A 26,168-nucleotide genomic window follows, 5' to 3' on the forward strand; every position below is an offset into this window, starting at 1 on the left:
AGGAATTTAGGCGATTTCATTTTATTCAACAATATCTTTCTACAAACAGCTAAACGTAAATTCTAACAACTAAATTTGCTTCCTTTTCGACATGTTTAACATACAATTACAACATAGTTAATAAATATTACACAAAACAGCAAAAAAAAGGACGTTTAAAGAATAGTTAGCGTAGAGTTAGGTTCGAGTAACATTAGAGCAGGTTAGTTACATATGCTTAATTGGTTGCTTCACACATAATACCCAGTGAGTTCGGTTCCGTTTTCTACACAAATGCTGAGGGGGCGTGGCCCCGCCCCCGGGGACTACACCGCGCTGATCGTCTCGCGGATCCAGGCGGCATTCGAGGCGATCTTGTCGTACATCCTGGGCCGTTCCACGCCCGTCGGTCCGCAGGCGATCCGCCAGGAGGAGACGCCAATGAGGGCCCACTGATTCGTGCCGGGAATCAGGCACTGAACGGGTGCCCCCGAGTACTCCTCTTGCTAAAGGGGGAGGGATTACAAGAATAGACGGAGCACATTAATGTGAGATTCAATTACAAAGTATAGAATAAACACAGATATGTATGTACATACATACATATGTATGTACGCATGTACTTCAAATCCTTTCTTTTTTGTCCTAAAAGTATGCAATGATTAACTGCACTTAAAATGCAACTTCCATTATCTATGAATTACCGTGAAAGCGAATGATAAAAATTAATAATTACTAAAAAATCAATACGAATTACTTAAAATCTAAACGCGTAAAAATATCTATAAACTTGCTATCATTTAAAAAAATAAGAAAAAAATGTATTTTAATTATTTAATAAATCTATATGTATAACTCAGTCAAATATCAATACTTAGTGTTTCTTATTAAATAAAAAAATAATTTAATGAGCTTATAAAAATAATTAATAAATTTACAACATTATATTGATCATTAAAAAATTATTAACAGGATTCCACATAATTTAACGAATAAAAATAATAATATATTGGTGCTTAAAAAATACTTTAGTTCACTCTTAAACACTTGAGCATTTAAAAATTAAATTTTAAATTCTCAAAACAAACAATGTTTGTATATTTTTAAACGAATTATGTGTAGATAGAGGGCTATATCTACATACATACATATTAAGATACATATATGTACTAACAATTATTCTCATTAATTAGGGTCCACTCTATTCTTTCATTTCACCATCGAACTTAAATCGTGTCACCCCAATTGGCGATCGTGACGTCACACGCACGCGACATGCAGAAACGCGTTTTCTACGTAAAACAACAACAAGAGCAGTCGAAACAAAACCAAATTGAATGAGTAATTTTTCCTCTCTCTCTCTTACTCTCTCTTTTACTCTCTCCAATTGCCATTTAAGCGAGCACGAGCGAAAACACACTAACAACCCCCGTTACCTGCAAAGGTTTACCTAGGATAGCAAAAACAACAACTATGCAGCTGCAGGCAGACAAAAGGAAAGGGAGAGAAAGAAGAAGAAACAACGGTCGAAGGGATACAAAAACACAATCATATAAAACGAAGCGCCAACAGTTGCATTGCATTCGATCGGCAACTTTCCAAGCGAGCGCATCACATCGAATAGTGATAGAAGAGCAAAGAGAGATTTAAAGCGTCAAGATCAAGATTAAAGTGATTCAATTTAATCCACAAATTCAAAGGATGACGGATACCAGGAGCACCTTGAAGATCCTGTTCCAGGGCAAGACGAGCATGGTCACTTGCGGATCCTCCAACTCATACGAGGACGTCATCTCCCAAGGTGAGTCAAAAAACAAAAAGAAAAGAATCGTTGGAATGTGTTGGTGACTTCCAAGATAATTTACTTGAATTTCTAAACCGATCTTGAGTGCACAGAAAAAAATTCTGATTTATGAAGTGATTAAATTAGAGTGGCTTTTGAAATTCTTGACAGTAAAATTGGAAATTCCTTCATTATGATTTATAAAGTTATTATTTCATCCTAAACAAATCACTTTTTAAATGTAATCTTAAAAGTTTCAATAAATTGTTACATCGTACAAGTCATAACTGCTCAAAATTAAAGGAACGTGATTTTAAATCTTCAAACTAATATTGAATTAAATTTTAACTTTGAAAAACTACCAAAATAACCGATAAAATTACTAAACTTATATATTATCTACTATTATTTTCCAGCCATGTCCCGATTCGACATTCCGGAGTCGCAAAGGAGCGCCCTGATCCTGACCAACGGCAAGAACTACGTGTTCGAGGAGCATTTGCTGGAGTATTTCCTGCTCCTTTTTCCCTGCCCAAAGATCACATTTCACCTGAAGTTCGACTGGTCGCAGATGCGGCGAAGTCTTACTCAGCCCGAAGCCCTCAAGCGAAAGCGTCCAGTGGAGCAGAATCAGGCCGATGGCCAAAAAGCGGGGGAGAAGGAAAAGGAGGAGCCGGTGCTGGACTATAAGCCGGTTCCGGTCTATCGAATGAACTGCTTCCTGGGATCGCTTCCGGGGGAAGGAGCCGTTCCCGTGCATCGCCAGAATTGCTTCCTCAGGGAACAGTCGCAGCAGCTGGAGGAGATTTCCGTTCCTCAAATGCGAGAGGAGGATATCCAGCAGCAGGAGCCTCTAAGGAAGCGCCAACGCTTGGAGCCCTGTGCCAAGACAAGACGCACTGCTGCCACTTCCGTGGTTTCCCACTCCGTTCCTGTCATGCGTTCGATTCGCATTTAAGACTCTAACCGCCCATTGTACATAGCTATAGTACGTATACGATAAAATTACAAAAATGTAGTTATAAGCCAAAAGGTTGAACCGCTGTTCCTAAGTCTAACACTATACCTATCGCACCAAATAATCGTCCAAACCAAATGTTATATTATGTAAAATAAATCTTTTTTGTTAATATCTTAAGCTATACGAAAGCTAGTTTAGTTTCTAATCTACCCATTGGCGGTTTATAATTTGAGATTTTATATATAAATTTACTTCACAATAACATTTTTAACTTTAATTTTTAAAAAATTTCAAATATGAAACAAATTTATCTTTTATAAAAACAGCCTTAATTTTCAATTCATTTCGTCTTAAAATTTGCATTTTTCAACAGTTACTTTTCAAATTAAAATTATAAAAACCAACTAACTGAAAAAATAGATTCTTAATTTTGAAGCCATGTATCTCTTAATAAATCTTTTAGTTTAATAAATTTTTTCGAAATATATAAATATATATAATAATTTTTGAATTTGTACTCACCGTGCAGTCGTACTTCTGGTAGGTGGCCTCCATGCACATGGAGTTCACGGTGGCGATGGACACATTCTCGCAGGGCGCCATGTCGCCGATCTTCAGCTGGACGCGCTGCAGGTGATCCCGCTGTCGGGACCAGCCGAGGGTGTTGCAGTTCGTCCAAATCTGCTCCTGGGCAGCCGGAACTGACGCCGAAGCTGGAGCCTTCGTTGCGGTGCGAGCGGACGAGGTCGAGGTCGACGATGTGACTCCCGAGGAGGAGGAGCCGCCGCCGCCGTAGTAGTTCACCTGCGGGGCATGGTCGGGCAGGGGATAGGCATCCAGTTCCTGGTGCAGAGCCTCGGCTTTGGGCATGTAGGAGGCGGCTGCCTCGGCGCCGAAGTGATCCTCCTGCTCATCCTGATCCTCCTCCTGGTTCTCCGTGGAGCTGTCCAGCTGCTCCTGCGACGGGATGAGGAAGAACTGCTGGTTCTCCTGGGCCAGACGACTGCGCTGCACCAGCTGCTGGCCCTCCAATCGCTCGGCCACCGGGACGTGGGATCTCCTTTGGGCCGGCGGCTGCCGGAGCAGGCGGCGCTGCAGTGCGTCCGGCAGGCAGATGGGTCGCACGTGGTCTGAGTAGCTGACCGGCGTCTCCAGGCGCACCAGCGCCGCCGTGGAGCCCTCCACCGGACTCTTGATCATCCCGATGATGCGGCGCCGCTGTGTCCACGGCGCCTTGGCCGACAGACGCACTGCGCCCACAATGGCCATCCAGGTGGCGCGCGGCTGGCCCTGGAAACAGCCCTCGGTGGTGAGGACCCAGTCCTGCGAGATCAGTGTGCCGTCGCACACGTGGATGTCCTCGCGGAACAGGGCCACCAGCCAGGGCCAATCCCCGGAAGCCGACATCTTGGGCAGCGAGAGGTGCTGCTTGGCATTGAAGAGCGCCGACTGGACGCCACACCGCAGTTCGCCGCATCCCACGTAGAGCACCTGCCGCCGGGGGCAGTGCGTCCGGATGAAGCTGATCTCCGGCGCATGGGGATCCAGGACACGCACGTAGTCGCTCAACTGCTCAGTGTCGTTTTGCACATCGAAGATTTCCACGGATCTGGGGATGGATGAAAGGCAAAGCATTAGCACTTGGCTTTGGTCTTACAGAGGGTCAACTCTGGAGTAACCTTGGAATTGTTCTTAAGGGGTTATCCGGGTCTTGACACTTCAAAAAATTCATTTTTTTCAAACTTTTTTATATAATAGTACAAAGTTTCAGGAATGTTGTCTGAAAATTTCAAGTCGATCGAAGCAAAACTGTAGGAATGGGAGAAATTTAAAGCCCAGCGCGTCGAACGTCACAACGGGCAATTCTGGCTCTGGCGTCGGGCAGATGCGGCACTTTAAACGCGTTTTTCTCAAAACCACTTTTTTGAAGTCGGTAGTCACGATTTCTCAAAAACTATTGCACCGATCAACTTCTGCTTTTGCACACTTCTTTTAGACATAATTCTCTTGTCCTTAACGGAGGGATTTTTTTAATTTTTTATTACAACTCATTTTATAAGCCAAAATATGGCCAAAATTTACGTAAAAAATGACACTTTTTATGAAAAGCGCTACAAAACATTCAATTTTTAATTTAAAAAAAAAAATGGCTCGTAGAGGACAAGCGAGACACATACACTGTCGGAATAATTTTGGTTTTTTGATTTCAGATAAAAATTGGCGGAGATATTTTGCCTACCGCAAGGACACAATTTTTTATGAGGTCAAGTTCAAGCCTGCCTCAACGGCTCAATGTTAAAAATTTTTGGTTCAAATTTTTACACAATGTTGGTCAAACCATAACCATTAATGTACAATAAATGAAATTTGTGAAAGTGTCGTAAGATCTTTAAAAAAAATTCACGAAAATAGGCTTTTTTTCGTGCTCCAAGACCCAGATAACCCCTTAAGGCGGAAATTTCGATTTAATTTAAAATTATAATAAATTATTATAAACGCGGATTTGCCACTTATGACCTATAGATGTGCTGTTTTGGTTTACCATTCCGTTGAGATTTGGAAGCGTAGAAATAACAAAATAATTATGCCAATACAGTAGAACCCCGTTTATCCGAGGTAATGTGGAGAAGGGGTGCCGCGGATAATCGAAAATTCGGATAGCACGAAAGACATAAAGGATTAAAAAAATTCAATTCTTTTCTACATATTTTAAAAGTGAAATCAAGTTTAGTCGTAGAGGTATACAAAATGGGAAATATATTGACGTAGTCTAATACTTGGTATACAAAACATGGCTGAATATAAAGGGCAGGTCACTCCTTCCGTTTAATCCGAATTTGTCCGCATTATCCGACCCCATTCAGTAACTCGGATAACGCGGAGGGCCGGATAATCGAAGGCCGGATAACCGGGGTTCTACTGTATTATTATAATAATTATCAGAGCGTTAAGTTATATCTGTCCGAAATAGAAATAACTAAGTTTGTATGGGGAAACTATTCCTAGTTCTAGCCATATCCTTACTCGTATCCCAGGGACTTGCAGAGCGACTCGGAGACGGTCTGGCGCACCACCAGCTTGGCATCGCCCTCCAGTCCCTCGGCGCACAGCTTGCCGACCACGCCCTTTTCGGAGAAGACGGCGTATCCGGCGGAGTGGAAGCGGGCGAGGTACGGAACCAGGGGCTCCGGCTGCAGCAGATCGGCGGCCAGCGGAGCTATGGAAACTGAAAAAGACAAACAATTTATTAATAGAAGTTTTTATAATAGAGATAAATATTCAGAGGGGACAAAGAAATCTCTTCGGTTAAATCTCGGTTAGAATGCACAGATGATGACAAATTTTGGTTGGAAATGATGTCCTTACAAATTTAAACGGAATTTGAAATGATTAAATGTCAATATCGATTATATTAGATTGGCACAGAAATCTTAAAAAAGGTAGTGATCTATTTAATTTCGTATGCAGAAGTACTACATTTTTATACCCTTGCAGAGGGTATTATAATTTTGGTCAAAAGTGTGCAACGCAGTGAAGGAGACATCTCCGACCCTATAAAGTATATATATTCTTGATCAGGATCACCTCCTGAGTTGATATAGCCATGTCCGTCTGTCCGTCTGTCCGTCTGTCTGTCCGTCTGTCCGTCTGTCCGTCTGTCCGTCTGTCTGTTTCTACGCGAACTAGTCTCTCAGTTTTAAAGATATCGAATTCAAACTTTGCACACACCCTTCTTTCCTTTGCACGCAGTATATAAGTCGGAACGGCCGGGATCGGCCGACTATATCCTATAGCTGCCATATAACTGATTGATCGGAAATGCCATAACTCTGCTGTTTGTTAAGTTAGGAAGTTGGGATTTTCTATGGGTTTTATTTTTGCCCAATCAATCCGACATATCAAATTTCATAAGGATCCGACTATATTCTATAGCTGCCATATAGCTGAACGATTGGAAATGCCATAACTTTGGTGTTTTTAAAGTTAGGAAGTTGGGATTTTTTTTGAGTATTAAGAATGCATCATATAAATAATTTTGGAGAATATAATTTGCAGACTATTCTGCAAGGGTATTTCAACTTCGGCTCCGCCCGAAGTTAGCTTTCCTTTCTTGTTTAGCATTTTTTTAGTGATTTATATTATATAATTTTATCTATTGGACTTGCTGACTTAAAAGTATCCAATCATATTGTAGTTCCAGACCGTTATTAGATGATTTCAAATCTGTATTGGCATGACCCGATTTTAAGGTGACATACTTCTACATGATTTTGGTTTTATTCTCTAAAAATCTGTGTTTTTATCTTGGCTTACATTTTTGGGTCGACTTTTCGTAATTTTTATGATGTAACCCCTTTCCAATTTTTACAAAAATGGCTTTGCAGAAAAGTGTCCAAATCTGTACTTCTAAGCCCATAACTTTTCTTACAGGCATCCGATTTCAAAGTGGCATACTTTAAAATGACTGACTATTCTCTAAAAATTTGCGTTTTAATCTTGATTTGAAATTTGGGTTATATTTTTTTTAATTTTCCTCCAGAGTCTTCTGAGCACCTCCCCCCTTTTGCAGTTAGTTACTCACGGCAGTCCTTCTCATCGGCTCCATCCGGACAGTCCGCTTTCCCATCGCATCGCGCCTTGCGCGGCACACAGGCCCGGCCACGCCCACAGTAGAGGGCGTTGGGGGAGCAGAAGGCGCAGCTGCGTTCGTCGGAGAGATCGGGACAATCGGCATAGCCGTCGCAGAGGCGGGGACTCTGGACATTGGACTGCATGTCGCTGACGCAGTGGGGCTTCTGGTGGCAGGACTGGGTGCCCGTGGACTCCGGGAAGCGTTCGCAGTCGAAGAAGTGGCGGAAGCGCTGGGGCAGCCGACTGCCGCATCCAGCCATGAAGGATTCGCAGTACTCGCGGCAGATCTGGCCCGGAGTGGGCTGCAATTCGGTGCCGTGGGTGTCGCACGGCGGCTGGAGCAGTCGGCAGACAAAGTCGTAGGCCTCCCGATGGCACTCCCCGTCGACCAGCTCCCGGAAGACGATCACGTCCTCCGCCAGCTGCTCGTAGCTGGCGTGGCCCAGCAGATTCGGATAGGTGGTTATGTTGTAGCCCACCTGGCGGCAGTAGGTCAGCTCCAGCGGCGAGCAGCGGCGCGGCGGAGCCGGAGTGGTGGTCACCACCGGTTCGGTGGCCTCATCATGGCCGCCCAGCGGCGAGCTGGACATCACGGGCTCCTCGATCAGGCCGGTCGTCTCCTTGATGCTCAGACTGGCCACGTCCACCGTCATGTTGGCGAAGTGGCGACGCTGCTGCGGCGGCTGGGTCATCTCCTCGTGGAACAGGGCCAGCAGGTCACCACTGCTCACCAGACCCGCGTACGGATCGAAGATCATGTTGAAGTGCACGATTATGTTGTTGTTGTCCTCGCTGCTGCGGATTGGAATGGAATTGAGTCAATTATAATCGAGGTAAAAGGCAAAGAAACCAATTATGAACTATCGAATCTAAGACCTGTGTTTGTTTCAAAACATTTATACATTTTAATTTAATTTATAAACTAGAGTTTAGTTTTTTAGATCAAAGATCATCGAAACAAAGACCTCTGCTTTTTTAGAAAGATTTATACATTTGTTTGTAATATTTGTAAACTAGTTTTTTGTAAAAACTAAAAGCAAGTAGTTAAAAAAAATTTGTTTGTTTCAAGAGGAAGAATTTTGTTGGATGGTTATGCTAAATTTAGTTTACAAATTTCAGAACACTTCTCAAAAATATGTTGGTTATTTTTTAGTCGCTGTGAAATGGGGTTTCCCTGTACCCAAAAAGTGAAAATAAAAAATGCTCTATAATTGAAATGAAGATTGATTGTTTTTTTTTTAGTTGGGATCATAACACAGTTAATCTTTTTAGAGTTTTTGCTGCTTGATAAATAGATATTGTTAGTCTCCCGGTTAAACTCACCCATCCAGAGCCAGAATCTCGCTGCCCTCGTAGGCCTCCCGCAGATCAGATCGACGCAGGGTGAGATTGATCCGTTCCCGGTAATCGCGGGCCTTGTGCTGGAATCTCATCGAGTTCTGGTTGGCCAGCTCCATGTTCCACTTGTCGTTCAGCACCATGAAGCGGCCGCGGAAAACGCGATCCGGGAGCGGTTCCGGCCGGAAATAGGTGTCTACGGAGGGTAAACAATCCATTAGTAACGCTCATTAAATAATACTCTGTCCAAGCTAAATAAGGATTTTTCTAATTTAATTTAAGCATTAACATTTTGAATAATACAATTTTTGAAGCGAACTTATTTTAGCAGTTTAACTGAGGTAAAATTGATTATAAACTTCGCATAAAAATTACTTATTTTCAAACATACAAAAGACAGCAAGTGTTAAATGTATTTTGTAATTATAATTTTTAGATCTTGAAGTTGAATTTTACATTTTTAAATTTTACAAAGATTATACGTTTCGATTTTCAATTAAACAAAGCATAAACTATAATAAAAATACATTATAATAGTTTATGCTTTTTAAATGGAAGTACTATTAAAATTTTAAAGTGCAATCATATCCTAACCAAAATTATTATTACTTGAATGGTATTTTATTAATAGCTGTTTGTTCGTTTTGATGGAAATATTAAACCACAATAAATGAAATACAAGTATGAAAACCTGTAAGTATGTTTAAAAATTCTGATTTATTGGCTGGCCACTTACATCCCACATAGACGAAGACTCCGGCGACGAGGAGGGCGATGAGGAATCCGGCGATGACGGCGCAGCCGCACTTTTGGCCATCGCCCAGTTTCCGGCGGGTGAAGCGGATGTCCGAGTCGGTGGAGAGGACGGATTCGGACTTTCTCCTCAGGCCGTGGTTGTGCTGGTGCATGTGGAGGTGGTGTTCCCGCTCCCGTTCCCTCTCCCTCTCCCTGTCTCTGTCCCTGTCCCGCTCCCGCTCCCTGTCCCGCTCACGATCCCGCTCCCGATCCCGTTCCCGCTGCTGCGTGGTCTCCAGCGATGGTCCATTGGAAGTGGCTCCTCCTCCTCCTCCTCCTAGTCCTAGTCCTACTCCTCCTAGTGCCCCTCCCACGGAAGCTGCCGCTCCATTGCCGTGACTGTGGTGCGGTTTGTGGTGTCTAGTGCAACGGGTGTTGTGGAAAACCTTCGGCGGTTGAGCGGTGGTGCCCACGCCGACTCCTCCGCCACCACTCGGATTGGGATTGCTCTGGACAATGCCCTGCGAATAACCGAGAAATAAAGAAGAAAGGCACACATGTTCCATCAGTACAAGCACTTTTCGGCGGACTCAATAATTAAGCAAGGTCGCTGACCAGCTAAGCGCCTTAAATGCTGTTTATTTTTCAGCCAAATCATGCCGTTAAATCAAATCACGGAACGAAGTGGCTGAGAAAACTCTCCAAAAAAATTAAAAACTCGAAAAACTCGCACTTGAAAATTGTTTTTTTTTTTCTGGCTCCTAATGCCGCTGCAGCATGCAAATGCAGCATGCAATATTTAGATTTTGTGCGGAAAGCAACTGCATTAATTAAGGAAATTCGTATTTCATTTCAGCCTCAATTTTGTGGATATTCAAGGATTACTTATTTTTAGCAATTAATTCAAATTGCGCGCCGGCGTTGCCAACTAAATGAAGCGTAACAGAGCGGCGTTGCCAACTTAAAAAAGTCAGCTAACTAGGGGTTAATTTAAATTTGAATTTAGCTTAAACTAATTTAGGTACATAAACTAACAAATAAATTAAATTTGAATATAGCTTAAACTAATTTAAATACATTAACAACATTGCAATATATTTTAATTTATTTTTATTTATATATGTTGAAATATTATTATGACTATTTAAAATTTAGTTCTTTAAATGAAAACAAAAAATAGATTACCTTTAAGTATTGTAATATTTTACAATTTTACAAATTAGAGACAAGTGTTTTAATAAAAGTAATGAATAAAAAATAATCGTTAACTTTAATTGATAGGTTTAATTTGATTTTCCCAAAATAACCACATGCAACATGGCTGAATAATCTCCACCTTTTTAACAGTTTGGTTCTATTTTTAGTCGGGCTTAAATAGCACGTAACGTAGCGGCATAATACGGGGGAATTGGCTTTTATGTTGCAGTTGCGAAAGCGGCTAAAACAGAAAACAGAACGCGCAGACACGGGCACAATTTAGAAAAACAATTAAAGCGCAACTAAGGTAAGAGGAAAAAACCACTGCTGTTGCCACCACTTTTCTTGGGGCCAAGACAAAACGGGTCAGCAGTCGGCCCAGTTTCAGTTTTCCTCGTCGGCTGCGTGATTCCATGTGATGTGATGTGATTTGATGTGATGCTGCCACAGCCAACTCACCAGCAACAACAACAACAACAACAAAAACAATAACAATGCAAAATAAAGTCCAGTGAACACGAGTAATTAAACTCAAATGGCTTCCTCGTTTCGTAATTTGGCATCGGTCAACACTTTTCACCGGCCGATTCCACTCTTAACACTTTTACGCACTTTAACACTCTACCGCCCCATTTCCCAATCGTATTTTTACTAATTCCGTGTAGTTTTCATCTTCTTGAATTGAGGTAAAAGCAAAAGAAATATAATTTCAGTTTCCTAACAACGTATGGTAATTCCACAGTTCAAAAAAATATTGCTTAAGTTATTTTAAACTCTTATTAAAGCTATGGTTTATACAACTCTTGTATTTCGACATTATCGCTTATTTGTTTTGATTTCCTGTGACATCTTATGAAATAAAAAAATATATAAAATATAGAAATAATTATGTGAAAATGCTAATTTTAGGTTCATCTAGTGGAAGGGAAAACTATTCTTTTATTTTCATATTTGTTAAGAACCAACAAGTGCCTTAATTTAACTTTCAGAGTCTTTTACTACATATCTAATGTATACTATAAATAAATGGTTGGTTTTTACCCTTCACTACTATCTTGACCTTAGCTGTGTGTGTCACTTAGGTCGTCATGGGGTTAAAGTTAGAGCATCAAAGTTAGCAATTGTGTGGCAAAAGTCAGTCTGCCGCATAACGGTAATGTGCTTGACGCACGTGCCCCAAGATTTTTGCAGTTACCTCATTTTATTTCGCACTTCTCACATTTCTCACTTCGCATTTTCCTTGCATTTCCACCGCCCACCAATTTCGCTTGCTTTGCGCTTTTTCTTAATTTCCTTAATTACCTCATATCTAATTACGCTTACCTTCCAATTTTTACCGTTCGTTTGCATGCTCTTGTCTTTGTTGCGATTGCTGCAGTTGTTGTTGTTGTTCTTCTTATCAGCGGCCGCCATATTGACCGCATTTGCATTAGTATTGATGACGGCCAACGGGGCGGATGATTTATCCGCGTCGCGCGATTTTTTCATCTGCAAAAAAAGTGCGAAAAAAGGGCAGATAAATAAAAAATCACTTTAAACCAACTACTCAAATAATTTTAATACAAAATTTTAATATAAGCTTTATTATTATATTTTGATAATCATATAAATAAGTTACCAATGAACAGAAAACTATACAAAAATACAATCGTATATTGTTTTCAGTATATATGTACATCTTAATGCCAAAACACTTTTACTTCTTTATCTCTTTTTTATTATTGCAATAATAGTTTGTAATATTAAATACCCTTCAGACAAATGTTATTTTGTTAATATTTCTTAAAAAGCTTAACCAATTTATCCAAAATAAATACAAAACCAGTAAGGTGGTAATTAATGAAACAAAGAAGCATTTTCTAGCAACTTCCAGATTCAACCGGACAAATTCTTTCATATTTTGTAAGTTCTGATAACCTGTTTCTAACCAATTCTATTAAAAGAAAAGATTAACAGACAAATTGCATCGAAATCTATATACAGAAAACATTATTTACTTAGTTAGGGATAGCTTATTTATCAAGATTTATTTACCATTTTGAGCAGTAATATATCGCCCAAACACAAAAGAAACATTTTGGTCCAGTTTTAATACAATACCCCACGGCAAAAATAGTTATCTTATTTAGCAGCGCAATAAAACAAAAAAACAAAGTCACACAAAAAACAGTAGTCATACAGATATTATTACTTTGTAATGTTGAAAGAGTAAAAACTCTTTAAAATGGATTTTTGATTAACAGTAAATAATAATTAAATAATAAATTATAAGATAGATGATAAATATACTTAAGGCCCGATTTAAAATTGTGAAAGTATTCATTGCAAACTCATTCGGTTTAAGATGGTTAGGTAATTAAAAGATATATCAATACCGGCACAAAGTTATTAAAAAACCATTTCCCATATTACGACATGTCAAATGATGTAATTAAAAAAATGTCACAATCGTAATGGCCCAGTTTAACCATGTAATTGAAGTAGAAAGGTTTTCCCCTCCGTCGAGTGTTCACTGTACCGCGATCAGTCGGCCAGCGAGTGGCGAAAAAATAAATCCATTGTTACAGACCTGGTAATGGAGACGACATGCGCCGGACGCCCGAAACTAACCAACTAACCAACCGGACAGGTGCTAATTGTGCGACTACGAATTTAGCACGGTCTACCTGTACCCCCTGTACCCCCCTGCCCACAGTAACCCCTCCCAAAAATCTCCGTTCACCGCCCTCTGGGCCATTTAAACATGGCTCGAAAAATGAGTAAAGCTCGCTCCAGTTTTTTTTTTTATTCAACGAAAGACCAACCATAATGCAAGAGGCCCAATGTCAAGAAAAGAAAGTTTCGTTGTTGGTTTTTCGCTGCTTATTGTTTATTTATTTCATTTCGTTTAGCATATTTACATATTTTTGATTATTCGCTGGCTTGCTTGTGACTTTGCTCCCATTGTTTGCTGCCTATTTCGGTCACTGTTCTCTGGTAACCGAGATTTGCGGGTGGTTCCGAGTATGTCATTTGGTATGTGGACTTCCAAAACCCTACTTATAATACACGTGATGGAATCAAGGTGTTACGTCAAAGTGGTTTTGGAAAATAGTGGATGTAGACAATTTAAAGAAATGAAAGTTTTTGCAAAGAAATGATATTCTAGGGGAAAAGGTAAGGTATAATCGAAAAAGGGAACAATTTTAATAGGGTATACAAATTTGTCTCCGATGAGTGATTGCAACAACAAGAGTAGAAGTTAATTTAAAAATACACTTTTGAGTAGCAGCCAACTGTTAGAATTTATACTTATTTTACAAAAAAGAAGAATGTTGGGCACTTAAATTATTCTGTACCTTTGGTTTCTATTGCTGATTTACCAACGATCGTATAAACCTTTGAACTGTCTTTCAAAATAAAAAGAAGAAACGGCTTTGAATTAACTTTGTTTTTGCGGTAGCTGACCTCTATTATCAGTTTAAAATGCTTATCTTTTCTACACCGTAAAACAAAGACCAAAACCGCTTGTATATATGTATTTATTTAAATATCGCCCAATCAATAACATCGCATGACAAGGGCTCCTGTGTTGAACTCGGTCATCAGTGCGGCCGCTTTCCTTTTCAAACAAAACCGAATACCAAATTCCAAAAATCTCGCTGCAACTTTCTTCGCTTCGCTGCGAAGACCATAAGGTCAACCAGTCTAAAGTTGGGGACTCTTGGGAGGCTTAGGCTTTCGATGTGTGGCAGAGTTCAAAAGACTGAGGCCACGAACTCGTTTTCCCATTTCCATTTCCACATTGACAAGTGTCATTCGAGAAAAAGCGAAGAAGCTTCGCATTTTTGAATCGTTCGGTTTTGGTTTGGCTTGCACAAAGCGAAAGCGAATTTTTTCGTGCCAATTGCAGTCGAAAATACAATGTTGGTTTTTTTTTTGTTTTCGATCCGCTGTTTTTGTAAAAATTTTCAAAGCCAAGGCGATGCAGCTGGAAATGAAAGTGTTTTTGTTGCTGCTTCTGCCAATGCAAACACGTTTCGGCAAACATGTTTGAGCGAATCCCAGTCGACATCGCCTCTTGGCTCCCAGACCAAGACACCCCCCTCCCCTCCCCACCCGAGTTTTCCTAATTAGTCGCCGTGTGAAAGAAAAGCGAAAACGAAACGTGGCTCCCAAACATCTGGCCTCTGTGCATTATTATTCGCATTATTATGAACCCATGTTGCGAGTAAGAGTTTCCACAGAACAATTAAAAGGCTACAAGGGGAAACAGCCATGTGCAACATCTCTCACCCATACTCGTACCCGTCCTTATGCAGAAACAATGCTTTATGGAGCCATGAATCCGATCCTACAAATTGGGCTAATAAAGTGCGGTTACAATGGCAGCCCTATATAAAAAGTTGGGGCACAAAATCGCCCTCTTTGTCCCTGGTTCCCACTGTATCTTGTTTTTATGCTAGGTAATCTTTATAATAATTGACTTGGAAATTGACACAAGTCGATAGATTAACTTTAAGGGCTAACTTCTTTAATTATAATAATAATCTTAGGTTATGAAAGTTAAGAAACTCCCTTAAAATCATTGATATACGCTCAAAAGACAAATTCGTAAATCTAGTTTACGACATTTCCAGAGTTAGTTTCGCAATTGTGACTACTGCAACATAATTACAGCGACTCTGGGTCAAGTTACTACAAGAGTATGCCTGCATTTATGCAATAATCACGAAACCTAAGACAGATGGATCAGTTGTAGGTAATAAGTCCGAGGGTTCCATTTCACATCGTTAGACCATGGGACAGCCAAGTTACCAGAGTTAGGAACCATGCCAACATATGAATAAGCGGCATGCTGTGGGAAGTCTCCTGGTCAACTTTCAGACCGATCTCTCGGCCACAAGTCGAGTTCCCTGAGTTAGGAACACCGAAACTCGCTCTCAAATATCACATTTCACAGGGTGTCGAGTGCATTGTTGCACCGAGAAGTGGGGACACGTGCGGCCAAAGTGGAAACACAGCGGAATGGACAGTGATCGCAGGGGGAACGGAGCGGGAATGGAGCGGAAACGGAGGGTCCACGGCGGGCGGACAGAAGGGAACGGAACAAACGGCAGCTGTTACAGCTTTTCACTAATTTCCCTTCAAGCAGCCGCCGCAGACTCCGTTTTTCTTCAAGTTTTCTCGGTTTTCTCAGTCGCAGCTGCCACTCAATCGTGACGAATTAATAACGGAACGTTCGCCGAACGAACGGGGGAAAGCTGCAGCTGAACAATAAACGGTTGGAGGAAGCCCTCCTCCTCCTCCTCCTCCTCCTCCTCCTCCTCCTCCTCCTCCTCCTCCTCCTCCTCCTCCTCCTCCTCCTCCTCCTCCTCCTCCTCCTCCTCCTCCTCCTCCTCCTCCTCCTCCTCCTCCTCCTCCTCCTCCTCCTCCTCCTCCTCCTCCTCCTCCTCCTCCTCCTCCTCCTCCTCCTCCTCCTCCCTCCTCCTCCTCCTCCTCCTCCTCCCGAGTGGGGAACAAAACAAAAACAAATCCGACGACAAGGCGACTTCAACCGTAAGATAAAAACGAACAGCTTTGACCCCCTCAAGGAGCAATTGCCACTGCAACTGTCGCGCTCCCACTCTCTCCGGCATGCACTGGAAAAAATAGCGAAATAGAACGCTCTAGTCAAGTACCCAAACTAAAAAAAGTCCTGAGAAACGTTAAAAAGAAACCATTGATTTATATTAAAAAGATATAAAATATACGTAATTTAACAGACATAAATAAGTTTCTAGGGATTAGTTTGTTGACTGTTTGGAGAACATTTTAAAAACCTTGATTATGTAAAGAGTTGGTATTTACAAAAATGAACAAATTGTCTGTAAAATGCAATAAATATTAAATGATTAAATATTATACCGTTTGGGGAACATTTTAAAAATCTTGCTTTTTAAAAGAGTTGGTATTTACAAAACTTAACAAATTGTCTGTTAAATACAATAAATTATAAAACAAATACATATTTTACTCGGATTAAAAGGTTGTAATTTTTTAAATAGGCCTTTTACCTTAAAGAAGTTAAATTTTTCATTATTTTTTGTTCGCTTATAATATTTTTTCTTCAGACATTCTCTCCGTCTCCTTTTCTCCTTAACCGCCTAAGTACGTGCGTGGTGGATTATCTTTCGGATCGGATCGGATCGGATTGGATCGGGACAGACTACGCGTAGATGGCGTTGCCTGATAGATGGGTTTGGTTTAGCTGGGCTAATGCCAACAATCGGTGACGACGACGTGACTGAGACCGATTCTCCGATTTTCTGGCCACTCGGAAACTGGGTTGCCTTCTTTTTCTGGGTGTGTGCCTCTTCGCAGTTAAAGTGGGTGAAGTCGGAATGACTCACACGAAAACTCGTCGGCCTACGAGCACAACTAGCAAGCCACACCAATTATTGCAAATCAAAATGCAATCCAGCAAGGGAATACACACGGAAAAAATGTTTAAATACTTTTAGATTTAATCTCAGGGCTTTCGTTGATCCCAAATGATTTTCTTGGAGTATTTAGGAAAGACGACTTTTACAAAAACATTTGCAAATATATAAACATGTATTGCACATTTAATGTACATACATATCATAAAATTCGTAATTTCATTAAAAAAAAAAGTTAAGCTGTAATATTATTATCATAGTTGCAAATAAAATTATTCACAATTTCGAAGTTTAAAAATTCTATTTATTAATTAACTTATATTTTTTTGAAGTGTACCATGACAGCATTTAAGTTGGATCCACGGCTTTGTTGTGAATTCCAAATGAAGTAGAAAGTTCTCAGTTTAAACAACAAAAAATCGATCATTGGAATGCCGCTGGGCGCTTTCTTGGCCATTTATTCATTTATTTCCTCTGCCCGCCGCACCTTTCGCCCTCTCTTTCTCCGCACATATCCCCCTCCTGCTCTTCTCTTTAACTCCCTTCTAGGTTGAAGAATTGCCTATTCAGAATGCGATTCTTCGGGCCAAAATAGGAATGGGAATAGGATTGTTTTTTCCACGGCTGCGATTATGTGGGAACCAAAGAAGATTTTAAAGCTAAGTTTACAAATTAGCATAAATACATAATAAATAAATAAAAAGAAAAAAAAATGAGACAAAAACGGGTTGATGAACTGAAGTCTCTTTAATTACATCCAATTGTGTATGTAGTTGCGGTTAAATTTATATAAATAAATTTAATTATTGGAATTTTCAGACTTAGAAAATATAAAAAAATATTTTTAAGTTTATATCCCATTATTTATTTATCAACGTTGAAATAACTTTAACAATAAAAACGCTTCAGAAATCAGAAAAAGTTTTTGCAAAGATTACCACATTTGTCAAACTTCCACGATTAATTTGTTTGCTCAAGGCAATTTTAAATTGTTATTCGCGTAATTCAAAATCAAAAACGTTGACATTCCCATAATTTCCCAAAAAAAAAGTTAATTTCCGCTGAGATTAGCATATTTAATTGAAATTTTGCAACTATTTTGGCCGGCCAACTGCAGCAGGAAAATGCCACAAAAGGTAAACAGCTAAAAAGAAAACAAAGCGAATAAAAATCGAAAAAACACGCCTTTGAAAAAAACGAAAAATTAAATACATTTCTGCCCACGCCGCTGACGTCACTGGTTCAAGGCTACAAGCAGTGCGCTTTTATGCCAATTTTATACTAGTTTAATTACAGAGTATAAATTGAAAACGAATCATGCAGAAATTCTTATAAATCACCGCTTATAAGTGTCCATGGAAGAAGAGGGGAGAAAGGAGGAGAAGAGAGGTTGAAGATTTGTGCTACTTTCTTCTGAGAGCGCAGACTCTTCTTTTGTGGCTTTTGTCATTGTTTGTTTTGTTTTGTTTGCTCTCCCGCTCCCTCCCTCTTCCTCCTTCCCTTTTGCTTCTAATTTATCTCAATGACATTTGACGAAAGATGCAAGCAGTGGGAGAAAGTTCTCTTCTCTCTCTTGCACTTACAAATTATGTGATCAAATGTGTGAGGTTGATTCAATGAGAAATCGTTTTGAAAAATGTTTTTGTAACAATGTGTATGCAGACAGAATAGACAGAAATTATAAAAAATGGATTTACTGACCAAAACATAGTGTTAAAAAAATAAGCCTACCAAAAAATGGACAACGAGTCAATTGATAAATTCCTCTATAAAAAGTTTATTGTTTAATTTAAAAAATTTACTGAAAGCGTACAAAAATAAATGGTTTTAAATTAGGTTATATTAAGAGTTATCAAATTGGGTATTAATAAAACGAATAAGCGTCGTATAACATGTTAAATGAAAATCAGAATACATTTTTTTTCAGTGCGTTTTTTTCCGCTGCTTAGCCGCTTTACTGCTTTAATGATTCTCTACTTTGCTCTGTCAAAAGGTCGATTCAGAAAATATTTGATTGTGCTCAAGCCAGCAGAAAAATCAAGCTCAGCTTAACCCACCACTGCAGTTAATTACTGAATTATACTATAATATTATCAATCAGAGAATAAGTTTTTTCATTGCCGTAAATAGTATTTACAAAAATCTAAAATATTCTTTAATAATAAATAAAATAGTTTACTTATATCTACAAGAACATACATATATTTGTGTACATTAATGATCAACCAATTCATCATAGTTCACGAAAAGAGGCTTGTTAGTACATCGAGTTGAGTAGTTGGCATCTAGGGGGTTAAAGCTTATTTCTATTCCAAGACAAAGTGGTTGCTGTGTTGTGGCATTTGGCCAAATGGCAACAACATTTTAGTTCATATTGTTGCTGCTGGCTTTTTGTTGCTGTTGGATTTTCTTCGGTGAGGTGAACCTGTTGCACATGACTGAAAATGTGACAGCCAGTGAAAAACCTAGCTTGAAGACAGACGAAAACGGCTAATAGTCAAATCTTTAGAAAAATATTAAATTTCTCTTCATTTTTGGTGGCTTTTGCATGGCGTAAGTGAAATCCAAAAATCTCGTATCTGTCTACAAAATCTTCCTTTTTCATGTACTAATACTGCATTAATAATAAATTAATTTTAAGCCCCACTTATTTTGGATCATAACAAAAATATAATTATTCTTTCATGATCATTTATAACTCAAAATTAAAAATGCAATAAAAAACTTTAAAACAAAAAAATTAAAAATGCAATAAAAAACTTTAAAACAAAAAAATTATTGCAAGCTTTTAAGAAATTTATTGGATAAATTTAGGAATACCGATTTTTGAAACAACATTCAACGCTTAAGTTCCTTTTGTTTATTTAGCTTCTATGGTGTCATCGATTTCTGGTGTCGCTGGTGATTTTGCAAAATATAAAATAATATTAACTCGCCTAGTTGCTAATCAAGAAGCTAATTATGTGCTTTATACGGTCGAAAATGTTTCCTCTACAAACTTCTCACCAACACTATAATACCCTCTACAAAATCATCGAAAGTCCTTACACCATTTTTTTGTAGAGACAAACTCAAGTTTCAAGTCAATTGTTGGAATTTAGTACTATGTTCAATTTGATATACATTTTTCAATCGATTTTCAATTTTTTCGCATACCTCTTACGAAAAATATTTAGTCCAAAATCCAGAAAAAAAACATCTTGATTTAAATCAAAACCCTGGGAAATAGTGTTCGAATATTGGAATGTCATACCTCGTTGAATTCGTTTTATAATTTCCAATCAAGTGGCATTCACAGCTGAAAGGTTGTATCTTTATGAAAAATACGAAAGTCGGTTAAAAACTAAATTTTGTCAAATCAACCTGAAATTGAAAGTTTAGGTTCTCAGTTGCACAAAAAAGTCATTCTTTATAATTACAACTGCTGACCAAAACTATAATACCCTCTGCAAGGGTATAGTAAAGAAGAGAGTGAGGGAAAAAATCGCTAACGAAAACCGAAAATAGCTAAGACAATAATGGGGCCCCACAAGTCAGATAAGCATAGAAAAACATAGAAAAAATAGCCGCAAAGCAAAGTCAGCAGACAACTGAAAGTTGTTGCGTTTGTTTCTAAGCCAAACGAGTTTGTTGTTGTCGCTGCAATCACTTTTTGGCGCATAAGCCCCAACTCCAGACCCAGACTAGACCCATGGACTTATTGGAATGCCAAACCGCACACACATGGCGACGCACAGCTGGGGCCAGCAATATAGTGGCTTTCAGTAAAACAATACATTCACTTAAGTAAACAAAATAATGCCGATTCATGGTAGATAGTTAGATAGTTTCCTTCCATTTCCATTCAGCATATTGATAAATAAATAATTTGTACTCGGATAAAAATACAAATACATATGTATATGGAAATGGCGAAGTTTTAATACTGTTAAACATCAAAACAAATTCGTATACATATTTAAAAATATAAAATAGCAAGCAAAAAAATCGTTTATCAACATAAACTTAATAATAAATCCAAAACATATTTGAATTAATTATAAACAACCTACACAATATTAAGTAAGACCAAAAACCACTTAGTTTCAATTAACAGGAGTGATTATGCAGATCTTTCGTATGGAATTTCCCCTCACTTATCAGCTTTTTCGCTTTAAGAGTGCTATTGTTTCGCCCGCTGCTGTATTTATGCATACGTACGTACTCCTAGATATCGGAGCTTAAATTACAGCGGGCGGACTTAAGAAAAGAAAACGAAACGAACCCACAACAATCACAGCATAAACTCTAAATTGCTCAATAGTCGTTGTTTGCCTTTGGCGGCCAACACCAACAATTACAACAACAACAAATAGTTGGGCCCTATGGAACACACACGCCCTGCAACAACTAACAACTAACAACCAACAACTATCAACTAACAATAATATACAACTAACAAGCGAGGAAAACTTTGGTCAAGCCGAAAGCCTTGGTACAAATATGGTAAATAATACCCTTAACAAATGTCTTTCAAATGCCTTTTTTTCGTACTCCATGGCCTTGGTTCACTTCGCGAACCCATTAGAACCCAACTTTTAGCGGAGACAATTTGCTGAAATTGTGCCCATGAGCTTCTTAAAACATTTAACGAAAATGTGTATAGTTTGCGTTTAGATATTTTCAAATATTAATAATCCGTAGAATATGAAAACCTAAGACTATCCATAAGAACAAGGATTTTTTAAAAAGTCTATCAAATATAAAAACTTTTTGAAAAATATTTGCTTAGCAAATATTTAACACATCATAAATACTCGACTAATAAAAACTAATTTATTGAAACTAATGTACTTTAACTTAAATTCCCTATGAACAAATATTCAAATATTTTATACTAAGAGCATAAAAAAGTCGTTTTGTCATTAATCTCTCACAATTATTGTTAAGGGGGACATATTTTGTTTTTGGAAAATTCTCATCAGCTAAGACAACAAAAGAAAGAGAAACAGCGGCAAAAAGTATTCAACGACTCATTTCACAAACAAATTTATACACGCCACTAAAAACAGTTGTTGATGGCTGGGAGAAATACAGAGAAATACAAGAGGGAAATAATAATAAAGAAAAGCACAGAAACCGAAATTTTTGCATGAAAACAGCTGCAAATTAAAATCGCCGAAGAGAGAAGACTCAAGACTGGAGATTAGCGATGACGAAGAAGACAGCAACGCACCCTGCACTGAAAAAAACTAGGATTTTCCCAAAGCAATTTGATAACAAAAAAAAAGTATATCTAAAGATAAAATAAATCAAAATTTGGCCAACTATTTGAATATAAAGAAATCAAATATACATACATAATTATATAATATTTTAGATTTATAAGATAATTTTGTTTTTTAAAAAGTAATTGGAATTGTTTACTTTTATGGATAAAAATCATTTGTATTAAATATGTACCTATAGAATTAACACCATTTAGCATTAAATATTGATCTTATAATCTAAGATTCAAGATGATCATATATATTTTGTTCATGTGTGGCAAAACTTTTGATTTCTTTTGGTAAGGCGGGCCAGATTTTTACAGACAAGCGCCCGAGGCAAAATCCAACAACTTTAATAACAACAACAGCGAGCGGCAAAAGTAAGTTACTAAGTCAAAATTGGCTTATAACGGGACGCACTTTCACTTAAACGCAGCTGAAGTCGCTGCTCTCTTTCCATTGTATGTGTGTGTGTGTGACTGTGACTGTGTGTGGGGATGCTGCCGCCCTCTTCCCCGAACAGTGGGCGTGGCTATGTAATTTCCATAAATTTAACAGTATGGCTAAGCAGTGGGTCAAATTGCAAGTACAGTGACTTCTAGCACATATGTACATACATCGAAAGCAAATAAAACATTTAGCGTCGTTAAACATAAATAATATATATCATAACATAATAGTTTTTGTTGACAACAAACATAGCATTTATCCCATTTCTAAAAATAAAAGTTTATACTTAAAACATAAATTCGGATCTATATAAGTTAAAAAAAACTTAAATCCATTTAATTGAGAAACACTCCATTCTCTTGTTAATTTGTTTATTACAATATGTTTACAATATGATATTAATTTATCGGTGCGTTTTTCCAATTCAAATAACATTAATTATTACTTCTTTTCAGATTAATGAATGCAAAAAAAGTGTGTCAAAGAAGTGAGTTTTATTTCTAGGGAATATACTTAATTAATATACTTAGCTTACTCCACAAAATGATAAATGATAACTAGCCCTATAATTATTGCGATATTAATTGCCGGTATAATTAAAGCAAAGTGAAGTGTAACATAACAGGGCGTTAACTTTCAGTGGACACTGTGCCCATATCGAGCTATATATAGAGCTACATATTGGATGAGATGCCGTTACTGATTGGAAATCGTTAGCAGGTTACCGATATCACCGACTAGTGCAGCATTATGCAATCCGCAGCACGACAAAAACCAAACAGTTACTGTTTTCAACGACGCTTTTACTTTTGTTTCATTAATTATGGCTGCTCAACGATTTCCAATTATGACAGCGATTGGAAAGCCGTTTAAGCCAAGTTTAGGCGACCAAAAATAAACCGAAGAAAACTGAACCGAAATGACCAGAGATTGTTGCCCTTTTAAGAATCCCAACGATCGCAGCCAAATCGCATTTTGTGGAATTTTGAAAGCCACTTCAAAGGCATGGCCCAGCCATGGTAAATGGCCCCAGGAATCCACAGATATCTAACTATTGTCTGGGAAATGTCGAAACAATGCACTTGGATTTGGCCCCTGGGCGCAGGGAGAGGCCTAAATGGTTTTTACTTGCAGGAAAGTAATATAATATTGTTTTTGATCAATGAATTGAGCGCTCTCCTAAGTGAAAAATGATTTTGTGTCGGCTATCTGTATTTCTTGAAATAACAAAATCATAGCACCAAAAAATCAATTAACGTAATTGTTTTTATTGACGATTAAATCACTTAGCACCAGATTTTAATCTGGGTTAAACAATTTGGCTTAAAAAGATTCTTGAACTTTCTTTTATTTATAAAAATATAACATATAAACATTCAACATTTAAAATAAAGTGCACTTAACCTGTTTTTTTTAAATAAAATTAGTCTGCTTCTGTTATAATAAAAAATTTAATTTTCAATTGATAATCCAATTAAAAGCCGAAGAAAAGAGCACTTTCGGTCTGCTGATTGAGTTTAACTAACTGGCCTGGTTTTAAATTAAAAAACTAATAAATATTCAATCATAAAATGTTTTAAAAATGTAAGTCATATATACGAAGTGCAGAACTGTTGGTCTGCTGTTGCGGGCACAAAAAAGAAAAGTTCCAAGTTCGTTATTAATCCAATTAAAAAGTGGAGAAATGTGTACTTTCAGACCTCTGATTAAGTTTAACTACTGCCCGCTGGAATTAGCCGCATTTCCTGGCCACTGCCGCGAGTGGTAATTGATTTGAACTAGAATCGCTCACCTGGCTGTTGCTGCAGTAGTAGATGTCCGACATCCTGGGTCTGGATCGGGATTGGGATCGGGATCGGGACCTGGACCTGGATCGGTTCACTGCCTTCCGCCTCGGAACCTTTCAGCCTTTCGCCTCGCTCGCTTTCTTTATGCGAAACGGCAAGGCAGCATGACCGACCACCAGGTGATCCGGGAATCGGGATCGGGATCGGGATCGGTATCGGGATCCGAGTGTGGGTATCCAGGTGAACTGGCGAGCAGGTGAACCGGGCGAGCCAATGCGCCCTGGGTGCTGGCAATAATGGCAACCTGTTTTGCTGTTGCGCCGCGGAAAAGTGTCACACCACTCGGTAATCGATAGCCAGTTGACGTCGCTTATTGTTACGATTTGGCGGATTAGGTTTTCCGCATGTTTATCCGCATTTAGCCAAACACAATACAAACAAAACAAAATACAAATAATAAAATGCAAACAATGCCGCACTTCACGCTCCGTCTTGCAGAACACACCACTCGCTTTTGCCGCTTTTCTTGCTTTTCCCGCTTTCCATGCGCATGCGCACCTTTCTTTCGAATTTGCTATATGCTATATGCTATTTGCTATACGCTATATGCCGTATGCTATACACCATATGGGTCTGAGCCGTTCCACGACCGTCTCGAGCGGAGCTAAAACGCCAACTAACTTGGCCGAAACGGGGCGACTTCTTCGGCGGCCGCAACGAAAGTTGTCGCAACCAGTTTTCAGTCTTCTGAGGCCTCATATTTTTTACTTTTACACCGAAAGGAAACAGTAGCTCAATACAAGTTGATCTCAATCGGGCATGCCAAAAATATATTCACATTTTTATTTAATTTTCAAAGTGTTAAGTCGAGGTTTATCTGAATTATTGCCTCTGGTTTAAATTCTACTCTTTCCCAAAGAATTTTGATATATGTTCAGTCTAATAGGTTTTATGTTTTGGATATCAAATGTAAATGGTCGAAAATGTCGTTAACATAACAATTTGAAAAGCTAGGTTTTTTCTTTAGAATTAAAAGTTAAGCAATAAAAAATAATAATCCTTTAATATACATTTATTTCTTTCTGTGTAGCGATTGGGGCGCGGGAGAACGACGCGTCACTATTAAGCCGGTAATTTATGCGCAGATTAATACGAATTTAGCGGCAAAGATCCTGGCCAGATGTAGGTATTTTTTATGTAGGCATCACCTTTGCTAACTGATAAGCAAGCTGCTGATAACAAAAAAACGACTCTATTTCAAATGAGTATAAATTTTGTCGAAACATCATTTTGTAAATTTATAAAACCGTAATGGTTATGTTCTTCGGTTGTAAATTAAGTCGTTAAAAGTTGAAATGCTTGACAGTTTAATAATCACGACACTCAATCTGCATTTAAAATACGAAAAATTGTGATCAAAAAACTTTTTGCGAAATTTGAAATAATTGTTATGCTAAGAACGAGCCAAGAAACATTACAAAATTTATTTTTATATAATTTATACGCCCTTTAACGTTAAAAACAACATTAATTAATAATAATATTAAGAATATTCTGAAATTGAAGCTTTTTGAATTTTTGAGCGCCATCTTTAATTTGTGATTTGAATTTGAATGACCGCGTTGTCGTGTGAATGGCCAAACAAAATACAAACAG

At 38.5% G+C, this 26,168-nt stretch overlaps 2 protein-coding genes across 3 annotated transcripts; one reads left to right on the top strand and one right to left on the bottom strand.

The window, feature by feature from the left end:
• Positions 1 to 5: 5 nt before the first annotated feature.
• LOC108053731 lies at positions 6 to 25,175 on the bottom strand. 2 transcript variants are annotated; one of them, XM_044461091.1, is made up of 8 exons: positions 24,518 to 25,175; positions 11,949 to 12,113; positions 9,430 to 9,949; positions 8,679 to 8,889; positions 7,306 to 8,147; positions 5,748 to 5,949; positions 3,246 to 4,332; positions 6 to 485 (listed from the first exon to the last, which is right to left on the bottom strand). In XM_044461091.1, the coding sequence occupies exons 1-8, from the start codon at positions 24,548 to 24,550 to the stop codon at positions 306 to 308; spliced, it is 3,240 nt and encodes a 1,079-aa protein (XP_044317026.1). In that variant the 5' UTR covers positions 24,551 to 25,175; the 3' UTR covers positions 6 to 305. The 2 variants fall into 2 exon arrangements, with proteins under 2 accessions (XP_044317026.1, XP_044317025.1); XM_044461090.1 differs by having other exon boundaries at positions 7,306 to 8,150.
• Positions 1,538 to 3,218, top strand: LOC123037979. The gene is made up of 2 exons (XM_044461093.1): positions 1,538 to 1,780; positions 2,179 to 3,218. Exons 1-2 carry the CDS (start codon positions 1,681 to 1,683, stop codon positions 2,718 to 2,720), a joined length of 642 nt encoding a protein of 213 aa, XP_044317028.1. The 5' UTR covers positions 1,538 to 1,680; the 3' UTR covers positions 2,721 to 3,218.
• Positions 25,176 to 26,168: the final 993 nt, after the last annotated feature.

The sequence above is a fragment of the Drosophila rhopaloa genome, unplaced genomic scaffold (genome assembly GCF_018152115.1).
Source record: "Drosophila rhopaloa isolate 14029-0021.01 unplaced genomic scaffold, ASM1815211v1 contig_3, whole genome shotgun sequence".
In the NCBI taxonomy this organism is placed as follows: Eukaryota; Metazoa; Arthropoda; class Insecta; order Diptera; family Drosophilidae; genus Drosophila; species Drosophila rhopaloa.